Source organism: Helianthus annuus, chromosome 11, assembly GCF_002127325.2.
Source record: "Helianthus annuus cultivar XRQ/B chromosome 11, HanXRQr2.0-SUNRISE, whole genome shotgun sequence".
Lineage (NCBI taxonomy): Eukaryota > Viridiplantae > Streptophyta > Magnoliopsida > Asterales > Asteraceae > Helianthus > Helianthus annuus.
Genome location: NC_035443.2, coordinates 151,671,680 through 151,692,357, shown reverse-complemented (window position 1 = coordinate 151,692,357; position 20,678 = coordinate 151,671,680). Strand labels below are relative to the sequence as shown.

At 39.6% G+C, this 20,678-nt stretch overlaps 1 protein-coding gene across 1 annotated transcript; it reads right to left on the bottom strand.

Annotated features, from left to right (window-relative positions):
* Window positions 1-1,229: 1,229 nt before the first annotated feature.
* On the bottom strand, window positions 1,230-4,058 carry LOC110932502. The gene is made up of 2 exons (XM_022175830.1): window positions 3,773-4,058; window positions 1,230-1,654 (listed from the first exon to the last, which is right to left on the bottom strand). The coding sequence occupies exons 1-2, from the start codon at window positions 4,056-4,058 to the stop codon at window positions 1,230-1,232; spliced, it is 711 nt and encodes a 236-aa protein (XP_022031522.1).
* Between the last annotated feature and the right edge of the window lie 16,620 nt (window positions 4,059-20,678).

The window sequence follows — 20,678 nt, the reverse complement described above, 5'->3', positions numbered from 1 at the left end:
TATGAATTTTGGTAGATTTAAGAGGTGTAAAGAAGGCTTAATACTTTTAGTTTATTATTCAAAAAAATGTTGATTAAAGTGCATATGTTTGTGGTTAATATGATGAGCTTTTGGTTTTGTATAATGATATCTTGAAATTAAATAATTACTTTGAATTTAATGATACTAATAATAAATATTTATTATTGGTAATTTAATTTAGTATTTTTAGTTATAAAGTAACTAAAACAAAATGAACATATTGTTTTTTTATTTGCATTTGCTTTCCAGAATAAGGAATATAATTTATAATAATATATTTTAGAGTAAAATTTCGTTTTGCTCTCTGTGATATGGTCACTTTAACGGTTTTGGCTCAAACCTTTAAAAATAACCATTTTCTTCCAATAGTTTGCTATGGTTTTTTCATTTTGCTCCATGCGGGGAGCAAAATGAAAAAAACAGACAATTTAGATGGAGTTAGAGGCGGGAAGCAAAATGGAAAAACCATAGCAAACTACTGGAGGAAAATAGCTATTTTTAAAGGTTTGGGGCAAAACCGTTAAAGTGACCAAAACACAGGGAGCAAAACGGAAGTTTTACTCTTTATTCTAAACGAGTAGAAGAAGATAATATCGAACATAGCGTAGGACAACCGTTCATAAAATAAATAAAATAATAATTTTATCAATTAATATTCTGATTACAATACATAAAGAAGAACTGAAACCAAACTTAAAGAAAATACAATACAAGAAATATAAACTAAACTAAGAACATATTACAAAAAAAAAAATGAAAACATAAAACAACGGTGAGTGAGGCACGTGAAGACCACGCTTCCCTTATAACAGATTTCGGGTCACCCAGGCGAACCCGTCTATTTATCAGGGTACAACAGCAGAGTATATTGTACTGCCGAGGATAGCCAAGCACCTGAAAGAATACCTGAAACAAGAGTTCTTCGGGATGTGTAGTTAGGAAATTCTATGGAAGTAGTGTGTGTGCTATCAACCATACGAATTCTATTCTCTGTGTATCTAAAACAAAGCACAAAGCTTGGTATATGAACTCATTAGAATTCGAAATGAAGAGTCTCCATTGAATACAAAATTCAATAAAAATAAATTCTAGAATTCAATGGAACAATGAATTCTGAGACTTAATCATTTTTTTGAAAGGAAACTTTTATTCACACCAACACCATCCTCAAAAACAAGGGCAGCCCAACCAAAACGAAACCAATTACATCACAGAAAAAGAAATCCAATTATCCCAAGAAACATATCTATTTTTTGATCTATTACTATACCATAATAACCAAGAGACTTAATGTCTTGAACTATATTTGCAACCGATCTTTGTCTCTTGGAGAATCTTCTTTCGTTTCTCGCTTTCCAGATACACCACCAACCCACCATGATAATCCCTTTGAGAATGTCTTTAGCTTTAACTCCTAACCCGGCGCGCTCATTAACCTCCAGCATATCATTCAACGAGAAGGCGTATATCGAACTAATATGGCACCAACGACTGGTGTGGTACCAAACCGCCGCAGCCACCTCACAATAACAAAACAGGTGTTCCGCCGACTCACTACCATCACTGCACATCACACACCTTTCGTCCCCGCTAAAACTGTTCTGCTTACTCAGGTGTAATAACCGTCTAATTTCTAATCGAATTTAACAAAAATATACAAGATTTTATATAAAAAGTACTTCACTTCAACACAAGTACAAAATCGAAGTATTAAAGTGATCACAAACTAGTTAACTACTTAACTAGTTTAAACATTCAAAACATGATTAGTAAATTGTTTACATCATAAACATTGTCTAAACAAAGTTAATTTAACGCGGAAGCTTCAAAAGTTCGTGTTCGGTTCTTCAAAACATGTTTGATCGCCATCCGGAAAGACCCCATCATCACCTAGAGTCAAAACCACTTAAAATGTTAGTTTTGACATTGATATAATGCATATAAACGAGTTCTAGCATCGAATCATCAAAAATAAAATAAAAATTCAGTTTTAGGCCTGTCGCATGTCGCGCCAGAACCCCCTCATCTTGTCGTGTGTCGCGAGAACTCCCGCGTGTCGCGCCAGATCCAAAGGATCCTGTCGCGTGGCGCGGGGGACTTGGTTTTCCAGCAAGTGCGGTTTTTTGACCTGCATTTCCTGCCAGCTCCAAAATTCACAAATTTTAACTTCAAATACTCATAACTTTTGATCTGTAGGTCCGTTTTAGTTGATTATTTTTCCTATACGTCTGTAATTTCATTACCGACGTGCCTATGACATTCATTATTCCAAGAATTCGGGTTACGGACCGAATGACTGAAATCACTATGTAATTATTCAACCCACCAAGTTTATACCAATTTTTATACCAATGAGATAGTAACCTTAAGGTGCTCTTACCCAACATCCGGGGCTTAATATCACCGGCATTTCATTACCAATCATATGCCTTCATGCTCTAGTGATTGTCGACGCCAAAAGCTAACTATCAAACACTAACATTACTAACTACACAATTATTCGACCCGTTTGGCTCAATTATGGAATCCTCCATTTATATTGACTACTAAACGCTTCTTAATCCAATTTTAACCTATTAATTCAAGTAGTGAACATTGTCACCCCAATCAACACAAGCCTCTATTCTAAAACACAACTATACATGATTTAAATATCAAATTTACTTAACGTAACGAATCGAGTTACATACCTTCAAAGCACACCCTTCAAACGCGCGTCGCCACTGGCTTGTCCACTAGACACTCCGGTTTCCTTTCCTATAGAGTTCAACCATAGCATGTTTAGAACTCTTTTCTCAACATATATCGCATAGTTTGCCGAAAACGTTACAAATATGCGTTTTAACTTGAATTTCAGTTTTAAGCCTTCTTTGAGGCATTTTTACAAACACTTTAAGGGCATGATTTTACACAATTCATTATCAAGTTCGTGACTTATTATGTGACCAAAATTAACATCAATCGGACAATCACATATAAATTTCAACATCAATAATTCAGAAATTACTTCCTATGAACCAGATTACCCTAGAATAACAACCAAAATCCTAGTGTTTATCAAGTTCCCACAAAACCCACTAATCACCTTCAATGGTGTTCATGGAATTCACAGAAATTAAGCATGATTTCACATATAATTGTCTAGGGTTTACTCCTAGACACAACACTATTCATATCCCATCCATATAACATTCATGCAACCATGAATTTCAAATTCTCTAAATTCATCCAGAATTTCAAGTAGAGATTTCCTATAAAATTCACATACCTTATGATCCCCTTACAGTGGAGGTCACCAATCTAAGCTCAAATTTCGTTTTGGAACTGATCTTTGCCTTCAATTTGTGAGTTTTGTGTGATTTAGGGTTTTGAAGAAGAGCTTTTGGTCACCCCCCCTCTGTTGATCGACCAGACACACACATTAGTGTGTGTTTGGTGTTCAAAATTTGTTTTTTATAATCTTAGTTTCAGTTTTTAACACCTTTGGTCCCTCCATTATCAATAAGTTCTTATTTAAGGTGTTTTAACCCTCTAGCAAGTTATTACAAGACTCATGACTAACTGGGTTATTTATTCCTAGTTAGTTTGTTTTCATTTATTTTATTCTTTATAATTCTAATACAAAGTTTTAAATTTTCAGGGTGTTACATCAGGGCGTCTAGTGTAGCAATCCGACCCATTTGAGCTCTCCAAATGAAAATGTTAACTTTTTTTGGAACCCACTTCGACCATTTAAAGACAAAATTAGTACTATAATCTTCGTCGCTTCTGAGAAATCTTTTAACCGCTCCAACGGAGAACTCCTTATCATTTCTTCCACTCCATTCCCACTTATCTTGATTATCTGAAAGCTTTGCCGAGTCGAGGAGGGATATAAAATCGCTCCATTCTCTCAGCTCATCGGGAGAAGCCGGACTACGGGACCACCTCCATTTCCTTGAGAAAGTCTGCACAAGACTGTTGAACCGATCATCAATCACCACTTTCTTCTCAGTTTCCAGCCGGAACAACAACGGAAACCGCTCCTTCAGCGGCATGTTACACAACCACGAGTCGAGCCAAAACCTAATCGTTCTTCCATTACCAACTAACCCCTTAAAATTCTACATAAGATGAACTCCTCCCACCTTAGACTTTGTGACTTCCGTAACAATGCTTTTCCAAACACCCCCAATATTCTTATCAACTGGAACCGGGGACCAACATCTGTTAGAATTATGTATGGAATCAACTTCTTTTTTCCATAAAGCATTACCTTCAGAACGGTACCTCCACACCCACTTGCACAGCAAAGCTGTATTTATATCTTTTATTTTCGAAAGCCTAATGCCGCCCTTGTTAACCGGAGCAGTAGCCTGCTTCCAAGCCACCCAATGAAGCTTTTTTTCGGACCCACCACCTCCCCATAAAAATTTTGTTTTGACAGGTAGGAACTTGAACAATCTCTAGTTGACTACACAAAGCCACTGACTCGAGCCCACACACACTTAAAAAATAATAAAGGCGGCTCCAAGCGACTCGCGGCAATGCGAGCGTGCGCCATCAAAGCGCCACATTGCGCACTCATCTTGGGCCCGGGCGCGTGTCGGGTGCGTGGCACCCTCCTGGCTACCACTAGGTGTGAGTTGTCACACAAGAATACATTCATGTAGAGAATTCTAATTATAAATCCACAAAAGATTTATCTCTCCACCTGTGTGGGACAATCTCAATTTTCCACATATTTATGGTTTTCAACACACAAATTTAATGCTCAAAATTTCTCATTCATCTTGGCTTAATTGTTAAATAATTATTATATTAACTCATAACATAATATAATATTATTTATAAAATTTACAAGATATAGGATGAGGTGTATAGAGAAAGCGTGTGGCACATGCTCAGCCACCTGCAAATAAGACAAATAATGTGTCAAAATTCACCACAACCATCCTAATACAATGTATAGTTTATTTTATAAAATGTGTCAAAATTCACCACAACCATCCTAATACAATGTATAGTTTATTTTATAAAATATTATATGTGGAATGCATTTGTTGTCTTTGTGTTTTGTCAGGTTAGTGATTAAACTTCATTCATTACAATGTACCAAGGATCTTTTTGTAAGTAGAGCTTTTATCTTAATTTGGTTGATGTGTGACATAGATGTTGTGAGGGGTACGAACGTGTTAAAACAGTTGAAACGGACTGAATCGTCTAAACAAAGCAAATCGACCAACTTGATACTTGGTATTGGTTAGAATCTTTTGAATCGTTCGCATCTTTAAGACTCATGATCCATGGTTAGACCACACTGGAACAACTCTCGTGAACGATCCATGGTTACACCACATTAGAAAGTGACGTAGATGTAATACCTTTTTCTAATGGTTAATATTATTAAGTTACTTAATAAAAAACTTTGTTTGATAAAAATAACTAAAAAACAAGAAGTCAAGAACATTAAGAATTCGGAGAACAGTAATTCAATTAATAACTCATGGATTATTGTTACATTGGTTTATATGTTTTCTTCAACATCATTAACTTCCTCATCAGCAATAAGTCTTCATCGCCATTAACATCTTTACATATAAGACCATGGGCGTTACCCACTTACATACTCACCACCTAGGGGCATGAAACACCAAAATGGGGGCGCCATTACAAGGGGCGTGAACCAAAGGTATGTCCACACATGGTTCTGTTGAATGGTGGTGGCTCCGAGAAAAGGGGGAGGTCAAAGAGTCAAAAGCCATCACACATCACTAATGGTTTAGTTAGTGAGCGTCCCATGCATACGTTACAATGACGTCACGTTCACTTTTTATTCACTAACTAAATCACTACACATAGTCTAAAGTTATTCTTCATCTATAGTAAGTTACCATCAATAGTAACTTGTTATTCATCGGTAATCAATCACCACCAGTAGTAAGTCACTTTATCTTAAACACTTGTTCAAACGGCAATAACTAAACCTCACGAGTATATAATATGTTATGGACATCATCTTTGACTTTAGTAAATTGTTTTCTGAAGAAACACAGGATCACCTAAGGAGTGATTTGGACCACTTTCTTTAAGATACCGAGAGTTATACCTTTTCTTCCTCTTAAATCTAGATCTCTAATGGAGAAGAGATATGGAGCAAACACACTTTTTATAGCTGGAAAAAAAGGGGGTTCTTCCCCTACCGGACGTCTCTACATCCCCACTTTTCTTTCTTCTCCATTACAGATCTAGATTCAAGAAAAAGATCAAGGTCTGGTTCTCAGTATCTTAGAGAAATCGTTCCAAATCACTCCTGAGGTAATCCCGTGTTTGTTCATTTTCCATCATAGAAAACACTTATCATCAATGATCAAACCATCCCAACCTATAAGTAATAATTCTCATCACCAACAATAAACTTAGTTTTGTATTATCGGTTCTTCAGGATCTTATACCCCCAACAAATCACACGTCAACGATTCTTCACCACTAAACATTTAATCATTTGACTTCTTACACTTCGTCTGTTAATCCATCAAAGAATCTAGGACAAGGACGTTATAACTATTTATGTAACATGCTTTTTTTAACGTTGTCAAAACAATGAGTGCATTCCATAACACGTGTAATGTGTAGTTACCATTCAATGTCATGAAACATTGAAACACATTAGTTAAAACCTTAAAATCACACCAACACATCTCAGATTTTGTCTAGAAACAAAGAACCAACAAATCTTGAAAAACACACCAACAGTTGCATGAAAATGAAACTACTTGACCCCCCCCCCCCCCACCCCACCCCACTTGCTATGTTCAATTCAATGAATCACAATTGTGTTCAAATACCCATCAAATCTCACAAATTCAATCCATCAGACCTCAAGCCCATTTGAGATACTTTTCAAAGTTGTCCAACAAATCTAACAATTGAATAATTGATTATGGAAGTGAGAAGAATGAATATGAAGATAAGATCATCGTATGGTGGTGATACGGTGGTTGTATCGAAATCGAAGAGCAATTTTAGTGTGGAAACGGTGTTGGTGTTGGTAGGATTGGCCGCGTCGTTGCTTATACTTCCGGTGATACTGCCTCCGTTGCCTCCGCCGCCGATGATGCTGCTTCTGGTTCCGATTGTTATTTTGGGTGGTCTTATGGTGTTTGCGTTCTTGCCTTCGTGTTCATTGATCAGTGGATGTCAAAAAGGGGTGATTTGAACTTTGAAGCATATTGGATGTTGTTTTAATATGAATTTTGGTAGATTTCAGAGGTGTAAAGAAGGCTAATACTCTTTAGTTTGTTATTTAAAATGTTGTTCATCAATATGCATATGTTTGTTTGGTATTGTGAATTTTTAAATTTGTAAAACGTTATATCTTATGAAAAGTGTAGAGTACATTTCTTGTCTTTGTGTTATGTTAGGTTTAACTTTACACTTCATTCATTGTAAGTCATTATAAGGTACGAAGGATCTTTTAGGTAATACCTTTTTTTCTATTGATTAATATTCAAAAGGTTTTTTATTAGTAGAGGATGTATTAAGTTACTTAATGAAAAAGCTCCTTTTGATAAAAATAACTAAAAAACAAGAACAATAAGAATTCGGAGATTAGTACCTCAATACATAACTCGTGGATTATTGATACACTGGCTTATATATTTTCTTGAACATCATTAACTTCCTCATCAGCAGGAAGTCTTCATCGTCAGTAACGTCTTTATACATCTAAAATTGTTCTTCATTTGTCGTAAATTACCATCAGCAATAACTTGTTATCCATCGGTAATCAATTACCACCACCACCAGTCACTTTATTTTTTTTAGAACAACAACTTACGTATACATTTTCTATATCTACTACTAAACTACATCTATTTGTCCATCACGGGGATTGAACCCTTACTCTTGGAAAGACAAATGCTTAGTGCAATACATTCGTACCGCTGGGCCAGGGACACTTTAGTTAAACACTTTGTTCAATTAGCTGTAACAAAACCTCATGATTGTTGGACATCAACCACACTTGCAGCGGAGTAAATTGGTTTCGAAGATTCGATAGTCCTGATGATCAGGGAAAAATGAATATACAGAAATGGTATTTGAACAAGAAGACTGAATGGGACAGGAATGGACAATTCGAATAACAGGCAAATTGTCTTGGTGCCGGAATACATTGCCGGACATTACATATATATAGGTGATGTTTTTGGCGGTTTCATGGGAATAACTGCCTTTGGCAGTTTGTGTCACACCCTGGCTTTGCGGAAGCGTGGTTAATTTGGTGTGACTTCTTAATACCATAGCTTAACCATAACAAAGCTATATGAAGTAAACTCATGCGAGATCATCCATTCAATTAAGTTTAAAATCCAAAAACAACAACATTGTATCAACTGGAACACACCCTAAACATAAACATTGTTCAACAACTTAAACATCAACAAACACAAACACAGTTTAAGGACTGTGACTTGTCCAGGAAAGAGTCACATTCCCTAAACCCGGATGACCTCGAAAACAGTGCAGCGGGAAAACGTGCCATACCGTGTCAGATCCCTTAATTCCCTGAAATACATGTAAGTTGAAAAATCAACAATAATGTTGAGCGAGTTCATGTGTAAGTGAGTAAATAAACCTTTGTTTGTATCAAAAATCCTGTTATGTAGCAAATAAGGAAAAAGAGATCACCAATGGTTTGCAAGGCCATTGATATGTGTGAAATGCAAGTAGGAAGGCTCAAACCTAGCAGATTTATGCGCCGGGTACAAAGTCATCCCGAGGTCCGTTATGCTGGGCCTGGGACTGGGCTCGCTACACCAAAATAGATCTATCGCTCCTGCCCCTCGGTCCTACCCTGAGGATTAATGACCTCAAGTTTCCGCCTACCCATTCACATGATCTAAATAGTAACCCTCCTTACGCTAACCATACCATGTATAAAGTATTCATAATTAAAGTAACATGTATTTCACCCCCGCAGTTTAGAAAACTGAAAACAGTTAAGAGAAAAGGGGGACATGAACTCACAGTGGTGCGTCTCTACCAAGTAATACTCCAAGTCAAGCAGCTGTGCAACGACCTACATGTACTAATTCTATTAGACGGACGGCCGTGCCTTAGCTTTATGGTTTAGGTTTTTGGGAAATAGTTAGACAACTATTTCGTGTTTACATCCCGTATATACTTGGTAATTATTTTCCTTCCCAAGGATGGGGGATTTAATACATGTGTGTTCGTAATATATTATTAAGTCTCACTTAATATATATTTATTTCTAACTCCAAAATATAAATATTTTTCTCAAAAAATATTATATTTTTACTTCACAAAATTCTCCCAAAATGATACTTTGTCAAAAATACGCGTTCATAAATATTTCCGTAAAGTGCGTAAGTTACGTTTTAACGATCGAGTGGTAATAGTAATTACCGGTGTAACTTATATATTTATCGTGAAAGCGTTCGTATTATTTTGGATTCGTTAACATTCGATAATATTATTTTTACTCTAAAAATAATATTTATGTATCTTCACAAAATAATCATAAACACGCATCAAGTGATTTATAAAAAATATATATATTAAATATATATTTACTAAGTTTTATTTTGTGAAATCCCACCTCCGATATTTTGTAAATAAAGTCGTGGCGAAACTTATATATTTTGAAAACATGTCAAAAAGCATGTCTAACACTTATAGTGAAAATAATTCTAAGTGTTAGGTTTTTGGAAAAATTTCGCCAGAGTTTCCTCTGTAACTGGAGGTGGCCACGCTTTCAAGCGTATCATTTTCTTTTATAAATCAATTCAACAATTTTCTTATTCAATCAAAACAACGTCTAACACGACAAACTAGTTAATAAATATGTAAATCGCCAAGATTTCATGAACTTGTGATTTACTCAAAAATACGAAGTAAATCTTATTACTTTTAGCGGGTCTTTATGTAAAGTAATCCGATCTCGTAAAAACCTTGCTTTTAAAGAAATCCCGTCTTTACATCTTCTTGTAAATTTTACAAAAATTGTTATTTTGTCGAAACTTTGTGTTACACAAGTGTTTACACACTTGTGTGTTCTAAAAATCATTCTAGTTATCATAAGATCCGTCTTTAGAAAACATGATTTTCTTGACACTCGGTCTTTTGAAAATACCACTTGTAGATACGTAGATCTACTAGTTTTAAACATTATTTTACAAGTAAAACGCTTTTACACAAGTTCATGATTCGTGTGTGGTAGAGTTTCACCCTTCAACCCTTGTTTCATTCAAACAACCTTATGTCATGATCTATGATCGTGACCAACCCGGGTTAAATGATGATCCGAGCTACCACAACATAGATCGGGTCCAAATAACCACACAATTTAATTACTACAACATTTACACATCATATGAGCTTTTAACCATCATTATTTGTGTTTTTATTAGACTTTAAAGCATCATCTTGTAAGATTTCGGGTTTTAACCGTTACACATCGTATTAACCACTTTAAAATAGTTCGAGTAGGTGATTTAAGTAACTCACCACTAGCTCGAGGCTAGGGAAGAATCTAAGCGCAAATAGGGTGGATAAAAGTAAGAGAATGAGGTCCTTCGCCTTTCGTTTGCACCAAGACTCCTTATACGTGACCCTTAACACTTGTGTGATGTTGGATTTGGAAGATCAAACTCGAAAATATGATGGATGGGGATGGGGGTGTTCGGCCGAAGCCTATAGAGAGGGAAAGAGAGGTGTGTTTGAGTGGAATGTGAGAATGAAAGTGATTAGTGTGTTATCCTTGTTACTTATAGACATAAGTTGTGATTATGGTCCATTGGTTCTCATGTTCTCTAGATATGGGACACTCAAGAATTAAATAATGAAGATGGTACAAGCTATGGTCACATTGTGACCGAAATCGGCCAAGGGGGGGGGGCTTCTTGGTTAGATTTCAACTATAGTTAGATTAATAGTTAGGTTAATTAGGTTAGTTAAGTAATTAACTCGGTTAGTTGTGTGTTGTGTTTTAAAGCGGGTGTTAGGGTATTCGGGGACCCTAACCGGCTCAGAAAAAGACAGATAATGTTTATGACAATATTTTCATGTTCCGGGTAAAGTCCGGTTGTTCGGTTGGATAGTAATCCGTTAAAGTGCTTAACAAAGCTTTTAAGCGTCGTTAATCCCTTTTTTAATGACACAACTTATTCCCGACACCTTGGAAAGTGTCTAGTAATATTTTTCTCAAGTTTTGGCACTTTATTAGTGAGCTAAAAGCTGAATTGTTGATTAAAGTGCTGAGTTTTGTGCTTAGTGTATGTCCTAGGCACATCCTGTCATTGTAACTTATTCCTAGAGACGCAGTTCTACAACCCTTGTATCCCTACACTCACTATGGGTGTAGTGAAATATTTCTGGCTCATACAGGCCTTAGAGGCAATATCTGCCTGATGTTGGCTTATCAGCATGTTCAATAGGTTATCCGTTCATAGTGCTATTGTGCTTTTGTGCATCATGTTTGTCACTAAGGTTCAGCATGTAAATAATGTAGTGACGGTAATTAAAGTATGATGCAGATATGTACAAGTATCAGAGATCAAGTAGCAGTTCATCAGCAATTTCAAGTAAGCACAGTAATTAAGCAGTAATGAGTCATTAATTAAGTCGTACGGATACCTGGTTTAGTGAGGGTTGTCACATTCTCCCCCCATTAGAAAAATTTTGTCCCGAAATTTTAAGTTCTGCTTCTAGTCGCAGGGTTCTGAGGAAATAAGTGGGAGTATTTCTCTTTCATCCGGTCCTCACGCTCCCAGGTGTATTCAGGACCATGTCTGGCATTCCAACGAACCTTGACGAGCTTGACACTGCTCTGGCGGGTCTTGTTCACTTTCCAATCTGTAACCTCAACGGGTTCTTCAGCGAAGTAGAGCGTGTCGTCAACATGAATCTCGTCGGTAGGAATGACAACGGTATCTTGCGTTGGACTCCTCCTTAAATTTGATACGTGGAACGTATCGTGAACACCATTCAGTTCGGCAGGTAGATCCAACTTGTATGCTACGGACCCAATTCTTTCCAGAATTCTGAACGGGCCAATATACCGCGGATTCAACTTCCCACGCTTCCCAAAGCGTGCCACACCCTTCCAGGGTGATACCTTCAACAAAACCATATCACCTACCTCAAACTCCAGAGGTTTCCTTTTTCGATCCGCGTAAGCTTTCTGACAGTCACGAGCCGCACTGATGCGATCTCGGATCTGTGCAATCTTATCTGTGGTTTCCTGGACCACATCAGGACCAACCAACTATCTATCACCTGCGTCAGACCAACAAAGCGGTGATCTGCACTTGCGGCCATAAAGAGCTTCGAATGGCGCGACACCAATACTGGCGTGGTAGCTGTTGTTGTATGAAAATTCGACCAAAGGCAAATGCTTATCCCAGCTACCGCCCAAATCCATCACACATGCTCTCAGCATGTCTTCCAAGGTCTGTATCGTCCGTTCGCTTTGGTCGTCGGTCTGCGGGTGAAACGTTGTGCTCATATTCAATTGCGAGCCAAAAGCTTCTTGGAAGGATTGCCAAATCCTTGATACGAACCTTCCGTCTCTATCAGAGATGATCGAGAGAGGTACTCCATGGCGTGTAACAATTTCTCTCATGTAAATTTCGGCCAACTTGCTCGTATTATCCTTCTCTCTGATAGGTAAGAAGTGCGCCGACTTTGTTAATCGATCCACTATTACCCAAATAGTGTCATGGCCTTTTGGCGTCCTTGGCAACTTCGTAACAAAATCCATGGAGATTTGTTCCCACTTCCACTTGGGAATTTCCGGTTGTTGCAGAAGTCCTGAAGGCTTCTGGTATTCCGCTTTAACCTTAGCGCATGTTAAACACTTGCTCACATAAACAGCCACATCGCCTTTCATCCTAGGCCACCAATAATAATCCTTAAGGTCCTGGTACATCTTATCCGCTCCAGGGTGGATAGAGTACCGCGATTTGTGAGCTTCATCGAAAATAACCTTCCTTAAATCTCCAAACAAAGGAACCCAAATCCTTTTCTCAAAACATAAAGTTCCTTCCCTGTTTGGTACCAATAGCTTCTCCATCCCACAGAGATATTCTTCTTCAAGGTTTTCTTCCTTGAGAGCTTCTTTCTGCGCGGCACGAATGCGCAAGGAAAGATCGGTCTGAATAATCATTTCTAAAGCCCTAACCCTTATGGGCTTGATCCTCTCTTTTCGACTTAGGGCATCGGCGACCACGTTCGCCTTCCCTGGATGATACTTTATCTCACAATCGTAATCGTTCAACAACTCGACCCATCGTCTCTGCCTCATATTCAACTCCTTCTGGTTGAATATGTGCTGGAGGCTTTTGTGATCTGTGAAGATTGTACACTTCGTACCATAAAGGTAGTGTCTCCAGATCTTTAAAGCAAAAATCACTGCGCCAAGTTCCAGGTCATGTGTGGTATAGTTCTTTTCATGTACCTTCAGCTGGCGTGACGCGTAGGCAATAACCTTTTGGTGTTGCATCAACACGCAACCCAATCCTTGACGCGAAGCGTCACAGTATACCACAAAATCTTCCGTACCTTCCGGTAGTGCTAAGATTGGCGCATTGCAGAGTTTATCTTTCAATATCTGGAACGCTTCTTCCTGTTTGATTCTCCAATCAAACTTCTTATCTTTCTGCGTGAGGAGCGTCAATGGTTGAGCGATCTTTGAAAAGTTCTCAATGAACCTTCGATAATAGCCAGCCAAACCCAAGAATTGCCGAATCTCGGTTGGCGTCTTTGGCGTTTCCCAATTCTTGATCGCTTCAATCTTGGTGGGATCCACGTGGATTCCATCTCCATTCACCACGTGCCCAAGGAATTGTACTTCTCGTAGCCAAAACTCGCACTTAGAGAACTTGGCGTACAACTGTTCTTTCTTCAGCAGCTCCAAAATGGCTCTTAAATGTTGTTCGTGCTCGGCCTTCGTCTTTGAATAAATCAAGATATCATCGATGAACACAATCACGAACTTATCCAAATACGGCTTGCAAACTCTATTCATCAAATCCATGAACACTGCAGGTGCGTTTGTCAACCCAAACGGCATGACTAGAAATTCGGAGTGTCCATATCGAGTTCTGAAGGCTGTCTTCGGGATACTCTCCTCTTGTATCCTTAACTGATGGTATCCAGATCGAAGATCGATCTTTGAATAAAAGCTTGAACCTTGCAGTTGGTCAAACAGATCATCAATCCTTGGCAGAGGGTATCTACTCTTGATCGTCAACTTGTTCAACTCCCGGTAGTCAATGCACATTCGAAAGCTACCGTCCTTCTTCTTGACAAACAGGACCGGAGCTCCCCAAGGCGAGAAGCTTGGTCGGATAAATCCCTTTTCTAACAACTCCTGAAGTTGTGTCGACAGTTCTTGCATCTCAGACGGAGCAAGTCTATAGGGTGCCTTAACCACAGGTGCAGCGCCTGGAACTAAGTCGATGCGAAACTCCACTTGCCTCTGAGGTGGTAATCCAGGCAAGTCCTCTGGGAAGACTTCTGGATATTCCCTCATGACAGCGATGTCTTCGATCTTTGGTTCTTCAGCTTTCTTATCTACAATGTGTGCCAGAAAGGCAGCACATCCCTTCTGTAAACATTTTCGCGCTTTGAGGCAGCTGATAATCCTTAACGGCGTATCACGCTTCTCTCCGTGAACCACGATGGTCTCACCATCCTTAGTTGGGATACGAACTACCTTTTCATGACAAACTATCTCTGCCTTCTTGCCTGATAACCAATCCATTCCTACCACCACGTCGAAGCTTCCCAACTGGACTGGTAGTAGATCCAGAGCAAACTCACACTCTCCCAATTCGATCGCACAACCTCTGATAACTTCATTGGCTTCTACCAACTTTCCATTGGCCAATTCGATCGAGTACGGAATATCTAATTTACTAGCGGCTAAACCAAGCATATTCTTAAACTCTAAGGATACGAAGCTATAATCGGCGCCAGTATCAAATAAAACGGATGCATAGCGTTGGTTTACAGGGAACGTACCAGTAACAACGTTTGGACCCTGGAGCGCTTCCCTCGCTTCTATGTTGAAAACCCTTCCGCGGGCTTGGTTCAACTCTGGGCAATTCCTCTTGTAGTGCCCAAGATCACCACAGTTGAAGCATCCGGGCCTTTGCCCATTTCCACCACCATTTCCAACTTGATTGTTCCTCTGGTTACGATTCACAGCGCCCGCTTGATTCGCATTGTTAACTCGATTTCCATCACCTCCATTATTCCCTTATGGGCGATTTCCATTTCCGCCCCGGTTGGTGTTTCTGTTCCCGAATCCTCCCTGGCCTCTCTGGCCAGCTATGGCCCAACAAGAATCCTTCAAGTGGCCAGTCTTTCCACAAGCTTCACAAACTTTCAAACCACAACGGCCAGAATGGTGGCGCTGGCAGGTATTACACTTGGGCTGGGAACCCATGTATCCTTTTCCTTTCTTCCCACTACCAGCTGTAACCTGAGCTGGCGTGCTTGATTCCCCTTTCTTAACCACACTGCTAGTGCCTTGCTTGAAGTTCGAAAACTTCCGTTTGTTACCTCCTGATGACTCCACATGAGTCTCTTTCTTCTTTGGCTCAGCTTCATCAAACTTGTTCAGGCGGATAGCTTCCTCTGTGAGAGCCACGCTCAAATCAATCGCCTCAGTAATAGTCACAGGCTTGGAGGAGGTCACCATGCTTATGATTTGAGGAGCTAATCCCCAAATAAAACGTTCAATCCTTTTGAACTCTGGAGTGACCATGTAGGGTACCACATGCGATAAGTCGTGGAACCTCTGAACGTATTCCACGATCTTTGGACCTTCCATCTTTAAATGCCAGAACTCTGTCTCCAATCTTTGGATTTCAGCGCGGGAACAGTACTTTTTGCGCATAAGTTCCTTCAGTTCGGTCCAGGTTAGCGCGTAGGCAGCAGCTTCACCAAGTCTCTGTACTTGCAAATTCCACCAAGATAGGGCTCCATCCAAGAATAGCCCAGAGATATAGGTGACTTGCTGATCTAGTGCGCATTTGCTCATGCGAAGAATAGATTCAGTTTTCTCAGCCCAACGAACAAAGGCGACAACACCTCCTGTGCCATCAAAGTTGACCGGCTTGCAGTCTAGAAACTGCTTGTAGGTGCACCCATGAGGTGGGTTGTTGTTGTTGCCAGTGTTGCCAGAGTTGCTTCCACTAATCCCTCCTTGAGAGGCGGCGTATTATGCGATGGCAGCAGCAATGATTTGCTGGAGTTCTGCCTGATTGGTAGGCATCTGCGGTTGTTGACGTCTCGGCGGCATCTTCTAAAGATGTGTTTACGTCGGTCAGGCCATAGTAGGTGAAACGTTCGTATGTATTCAACAACATCAGCACATAACATCTCATGTTATAATAAATCAGCCACATAACATCCCATGTCATAGAACAATAGATTTCTGCGATTGCATTGCCACAAATCGAGACCAAAATGTAAGGTTTACAGGTACCCAACTGTATTATACAACATCAATGACTTAGTAGGGGACGACCCTAGGCAAGTCGTGCGATCGCTGGACATGTTCAGGAATCTCTGGTTCGTCCATTTTCAAATTCCAGGACTCCATCTCAAGCTTCTGTTATTCCAGTCTTAGAACCACATTTCTCCTTAATCATTTCCTTGAGCTCGTCCCAGCTCAGTGCATAAGCAGCATCTGTACCAAGGGTCTGAATCCGAAGATCCTATCATGAGAGTGTGCCATCTAGAAATGACCCCGAGGTAAAGGTAACACTCTGTTGGGGCGAACAGTTAGTCATTCTCAGAATGGAGTCAATCTTTTCGGACCAACGAACAAATGCAATGGCGCTTCCTGTTCCGACGAAGTTCAAAGGCTTGCAGTTCAGGAACTGCTTATAGGTGCGATCAGTTAGGGGGGGGGGGTTATTTCCAGTAGTGCCATCGTTGTGCTTAAAGCGGAGTGCTTCATGTCATGCATTTGCCTGTGAGATGCGTTTTTGCAGCTCGGCTTCTATCCTTGGCAACATACTGGCGTTTGTGTCACGCCTGGGTGGCATTCTTTTCGGCCGAAATGGCATGAAGTGGGTTAGACAACTTTCCAATTGTCTATGAGATACATAGCACCATAAGCCATCATGTACTCACCTAATTTTACACGTAAATATACTCAATGTATGGGTGGGGAAATAAATTTCTGAGCCTTCACATAGGCTTGCCAATTTGGCTTGTTGTTTGAAATAGGATGAACTCGAGGCTTCATCGCCTTGGTCATTCGTGTTCGAGTTATTTCCTGCCACATTGGTTTTCATTAGCTTGACCCGTAGAGTCCACCAGGATTTCTGTGCACTACAAGTCGTTATTACGTGGGCCCCCGTAATAATAAATTGTCTTGCATAGTTACCCCAAATTTTCTCTCGTCTAAGCAGATGATCAATCAAGGAGCAACAGCAGGTGCATCGGCATGAACAGGGTCATGCTCCAATGCGGTGTTAGGAGCAACGCCTGGCTCAGGGGCCACGGCTGACTCCGGATCAACAAACTCCATCTCAAAATCAGATGGATCAACCATCACAGGGGGTTACAGGATCCTCCAAGGGCTGGTCTAAGTGTATGAACTCAAGGTCATGGTCTGGATCAAAACCAGATGGAAGAACAGGATCACCCTCAATACTGTGATCAAACTCAAAGCTGTGTGCGGGAACCGGTGCAGCCGATGATGCCGTATCAGGATCGGCGTTGTGTGAATGGTGCTGCACTCCCTGTATATGCGAAAATGCGGATGTCAGAAACTCAAATGAGTCTGGGACAGGGGAATGGGCATGAGTTTCCCTTGCAGGAGCGTCCGCAAGCAGTAGGCTAATACCAGCAGCAATAGGGCCTCGCCCTCGAATGGGTCCTCCTCTAGTAGATCGTTATCGTCGTCAGAGGCCACGTTGGGGGGGGCATATCAACAACAGGATATGCGGCAAGGGGCACAGGAGCAGGGATCACCGCGAGTGGCAAATTCCCAACAGGATGGCCATCAGCAGGCTCTGCTACAACATCAGGCAGCGCAAAGGGCTGAAAGTCGTCATTACCTGTGCCGGTAGTATCGGAAATGTACACCTCGTGCTCCGATGAAACTATGTCGTCTGATACTATGGCCATGGGGTTCGTAGTGTCCATCTTTCTAGTACATGATGAAAGCATGACGTTTGTATCACAAACACATATACGTATAACAATCAATCATATAATCATATAAACATGTTAGTCAACAATAAACAATCAAATAATTCTCCTAGTCCCACTAGCCTCCCAGTCTCCTAGACTGACATTCCTAGTCCCACTAGCCAAATTCCTCCCAGTCTCTAAGACTGCTCTATCATCTACCTCGACCTCTCAGATCGAGCCTCGGCCTCCAAGACCGAGCCTTAGCCTCCAAGACTGAGCCTATTCTCCCTAGTCTCACTAGCCATCTACCTCGATCTCTTAGATCGAGCCTCGGCCTCCAAGACCGAGCCTCAGCCTCCAAGACTGAGCCTACTCTTCCTAGTCTCACTAGCTATCTACCTCGATCTCTTAGATCGAGCCTCGGTCTCCAAGACCGAGCCTCAGCCTCCAAGACTGAGCCTAATAATAAATAAATAAAATGTGCTCAACATTTGTTTGTAAAAACGTTTTGGATCTGGACTTAAGTGGTATGTAGTAAAAATGTTTTCGTGAGAGCCCTAATGATCATAGTCTAGACTCGAGAAGGAATCCTAGTTCGCTATGATCAGAGCTCTGATACCAAGCTGTCACACCCTGGCTTTGCGGAAGCGTGGTTAATTTGGTGTGACTTCTTAATACCATAGCTTAACCATAACAAAGCTATATGAAGTAAAATCATGCGAGATCATCCATTCAATTAAGTTTAAAATCCAAAAACAACAAGATTGTATCAACTGGAACACACCCTAAACATAGACATTGTTCAACAACTTAAACATCAACAAACACAAACACAGTTTAAGGACTGTGACTTGTCCAGGAAAGAGTCACATTCTCTAAACCCGGATGACCTCGAAAACAGTGCAGCGGAAAACGTGCCATACCGTGTCAGATCCCTTAATTCCCTGAAATACATGTAAGTTGAAAAATCAACAATAATGTTGAGCGAGTTCATGTGTAAGTGAGTAAATAAACCTTTGTTTGTATAAAAAATCCTGGTATGTAGCAAATAAGGAAAAAGAGATCACCAATGGTTTGCAAGGCCATTGATATGTGTGAAATGCAAGTAGGAAGGCTCAAACCTAGCAGATTTATGCGCCGGGAACAAAGTCATCCCGAGGTCCGTTATGCTGGGCCTGGGACTGGGCTCGCTACACCCAAATAGATCTATCGCTCCTGCCCCTCGGTCCTACCCTGAGGATTAATGACCTCAAGTTTCCGCCTACCCATTCACATGATCTAAATAGTAACCCTCCTTACGCTAACCATACCATGTATAAAGTATTCATAATCAAAGTAACATGTATTTCACCCCCACAGTTTAGAAAACTGAAAACAGTTAAGAGAAAAGGGGGACATGAACTCACAGCGGTGCGTCTCTACCAAGTAATACTCCAAGTCAAGCAGCTGTGCAACGACCTACATGTACTAATTCTATTAGACGGACGGCCGTGCCTTAGCTTTATGGTTTAGGTTTTTGGGAAATAGTTAGACAACTATTTCGTGTTTACATCCCGTATATACTTGGTAATTATTTTCCTTCCCAATGATGGGGGATTTAATACATGTGTGTTCGTAATATATTATTAAGTCTCACTTAATATATATTTATTTCTAACTCCAAAATATAAATATTTTTCTCAAAAATATTATATTTTTACTTCACAAAATTCTCCCAAAATAATACTTTGTCAAAAATACGCGTTCATAAATATTTCCGTAAAGTGCGTAAGTTACGTTTTAACGATCGAGTGGTAATAGTAATTACCGGTGTAACTTATATATTTATCGTGAAAGCGTTCGTATTATTTTGGATTCGTTAACATTCGATAATATTATTTTTACTCTAAAAATAATATTTATGTATCTTCACAAAATAATCATAAACACGCATCAAGTGATTTATGAAAAATATATATATTAAATATATATTTACTAAGTTTTATTTTGTGAAATCCCACCTCCGATATTTTGTAAATAAAGTCGTGGCGAAACTTATATATTTTGAAAACATGTCAAAAAGCATGTCTAACACTTATAGTGAAAATAATTCTAAGTGTTAGGTTTTTGGAAAAATTTCGCCAGAGTTTCCTCTGTAACTGGAGGTGGCCACGCTTTCAAGCGTATCATTTATAAATCAATTCAACAATTTTCTTATTCAATCAAAACAACGTCCAACACGACAAACTAGTTAATAAATATGTAAATCGCCAAGATTTCATGAACTTGTGATTTACTCAAAAATACGAAGTAAATCTTATTACTTTTAGCGGGTCTTTATGTAAAGTAATCCGATCTCGTAAAAACCTTGCTTTTAAAGAAATCCCGTCTTTACATCTTCTTGTAAATTTTACAAAAATTGTTATTTTGTCGAAACTTTGTGTTACACAAGTGTTTACACACTTGTGTGTTCTAAAAATCATTCTAGTTATCATAAGATCCGTCTTTAGAAAACA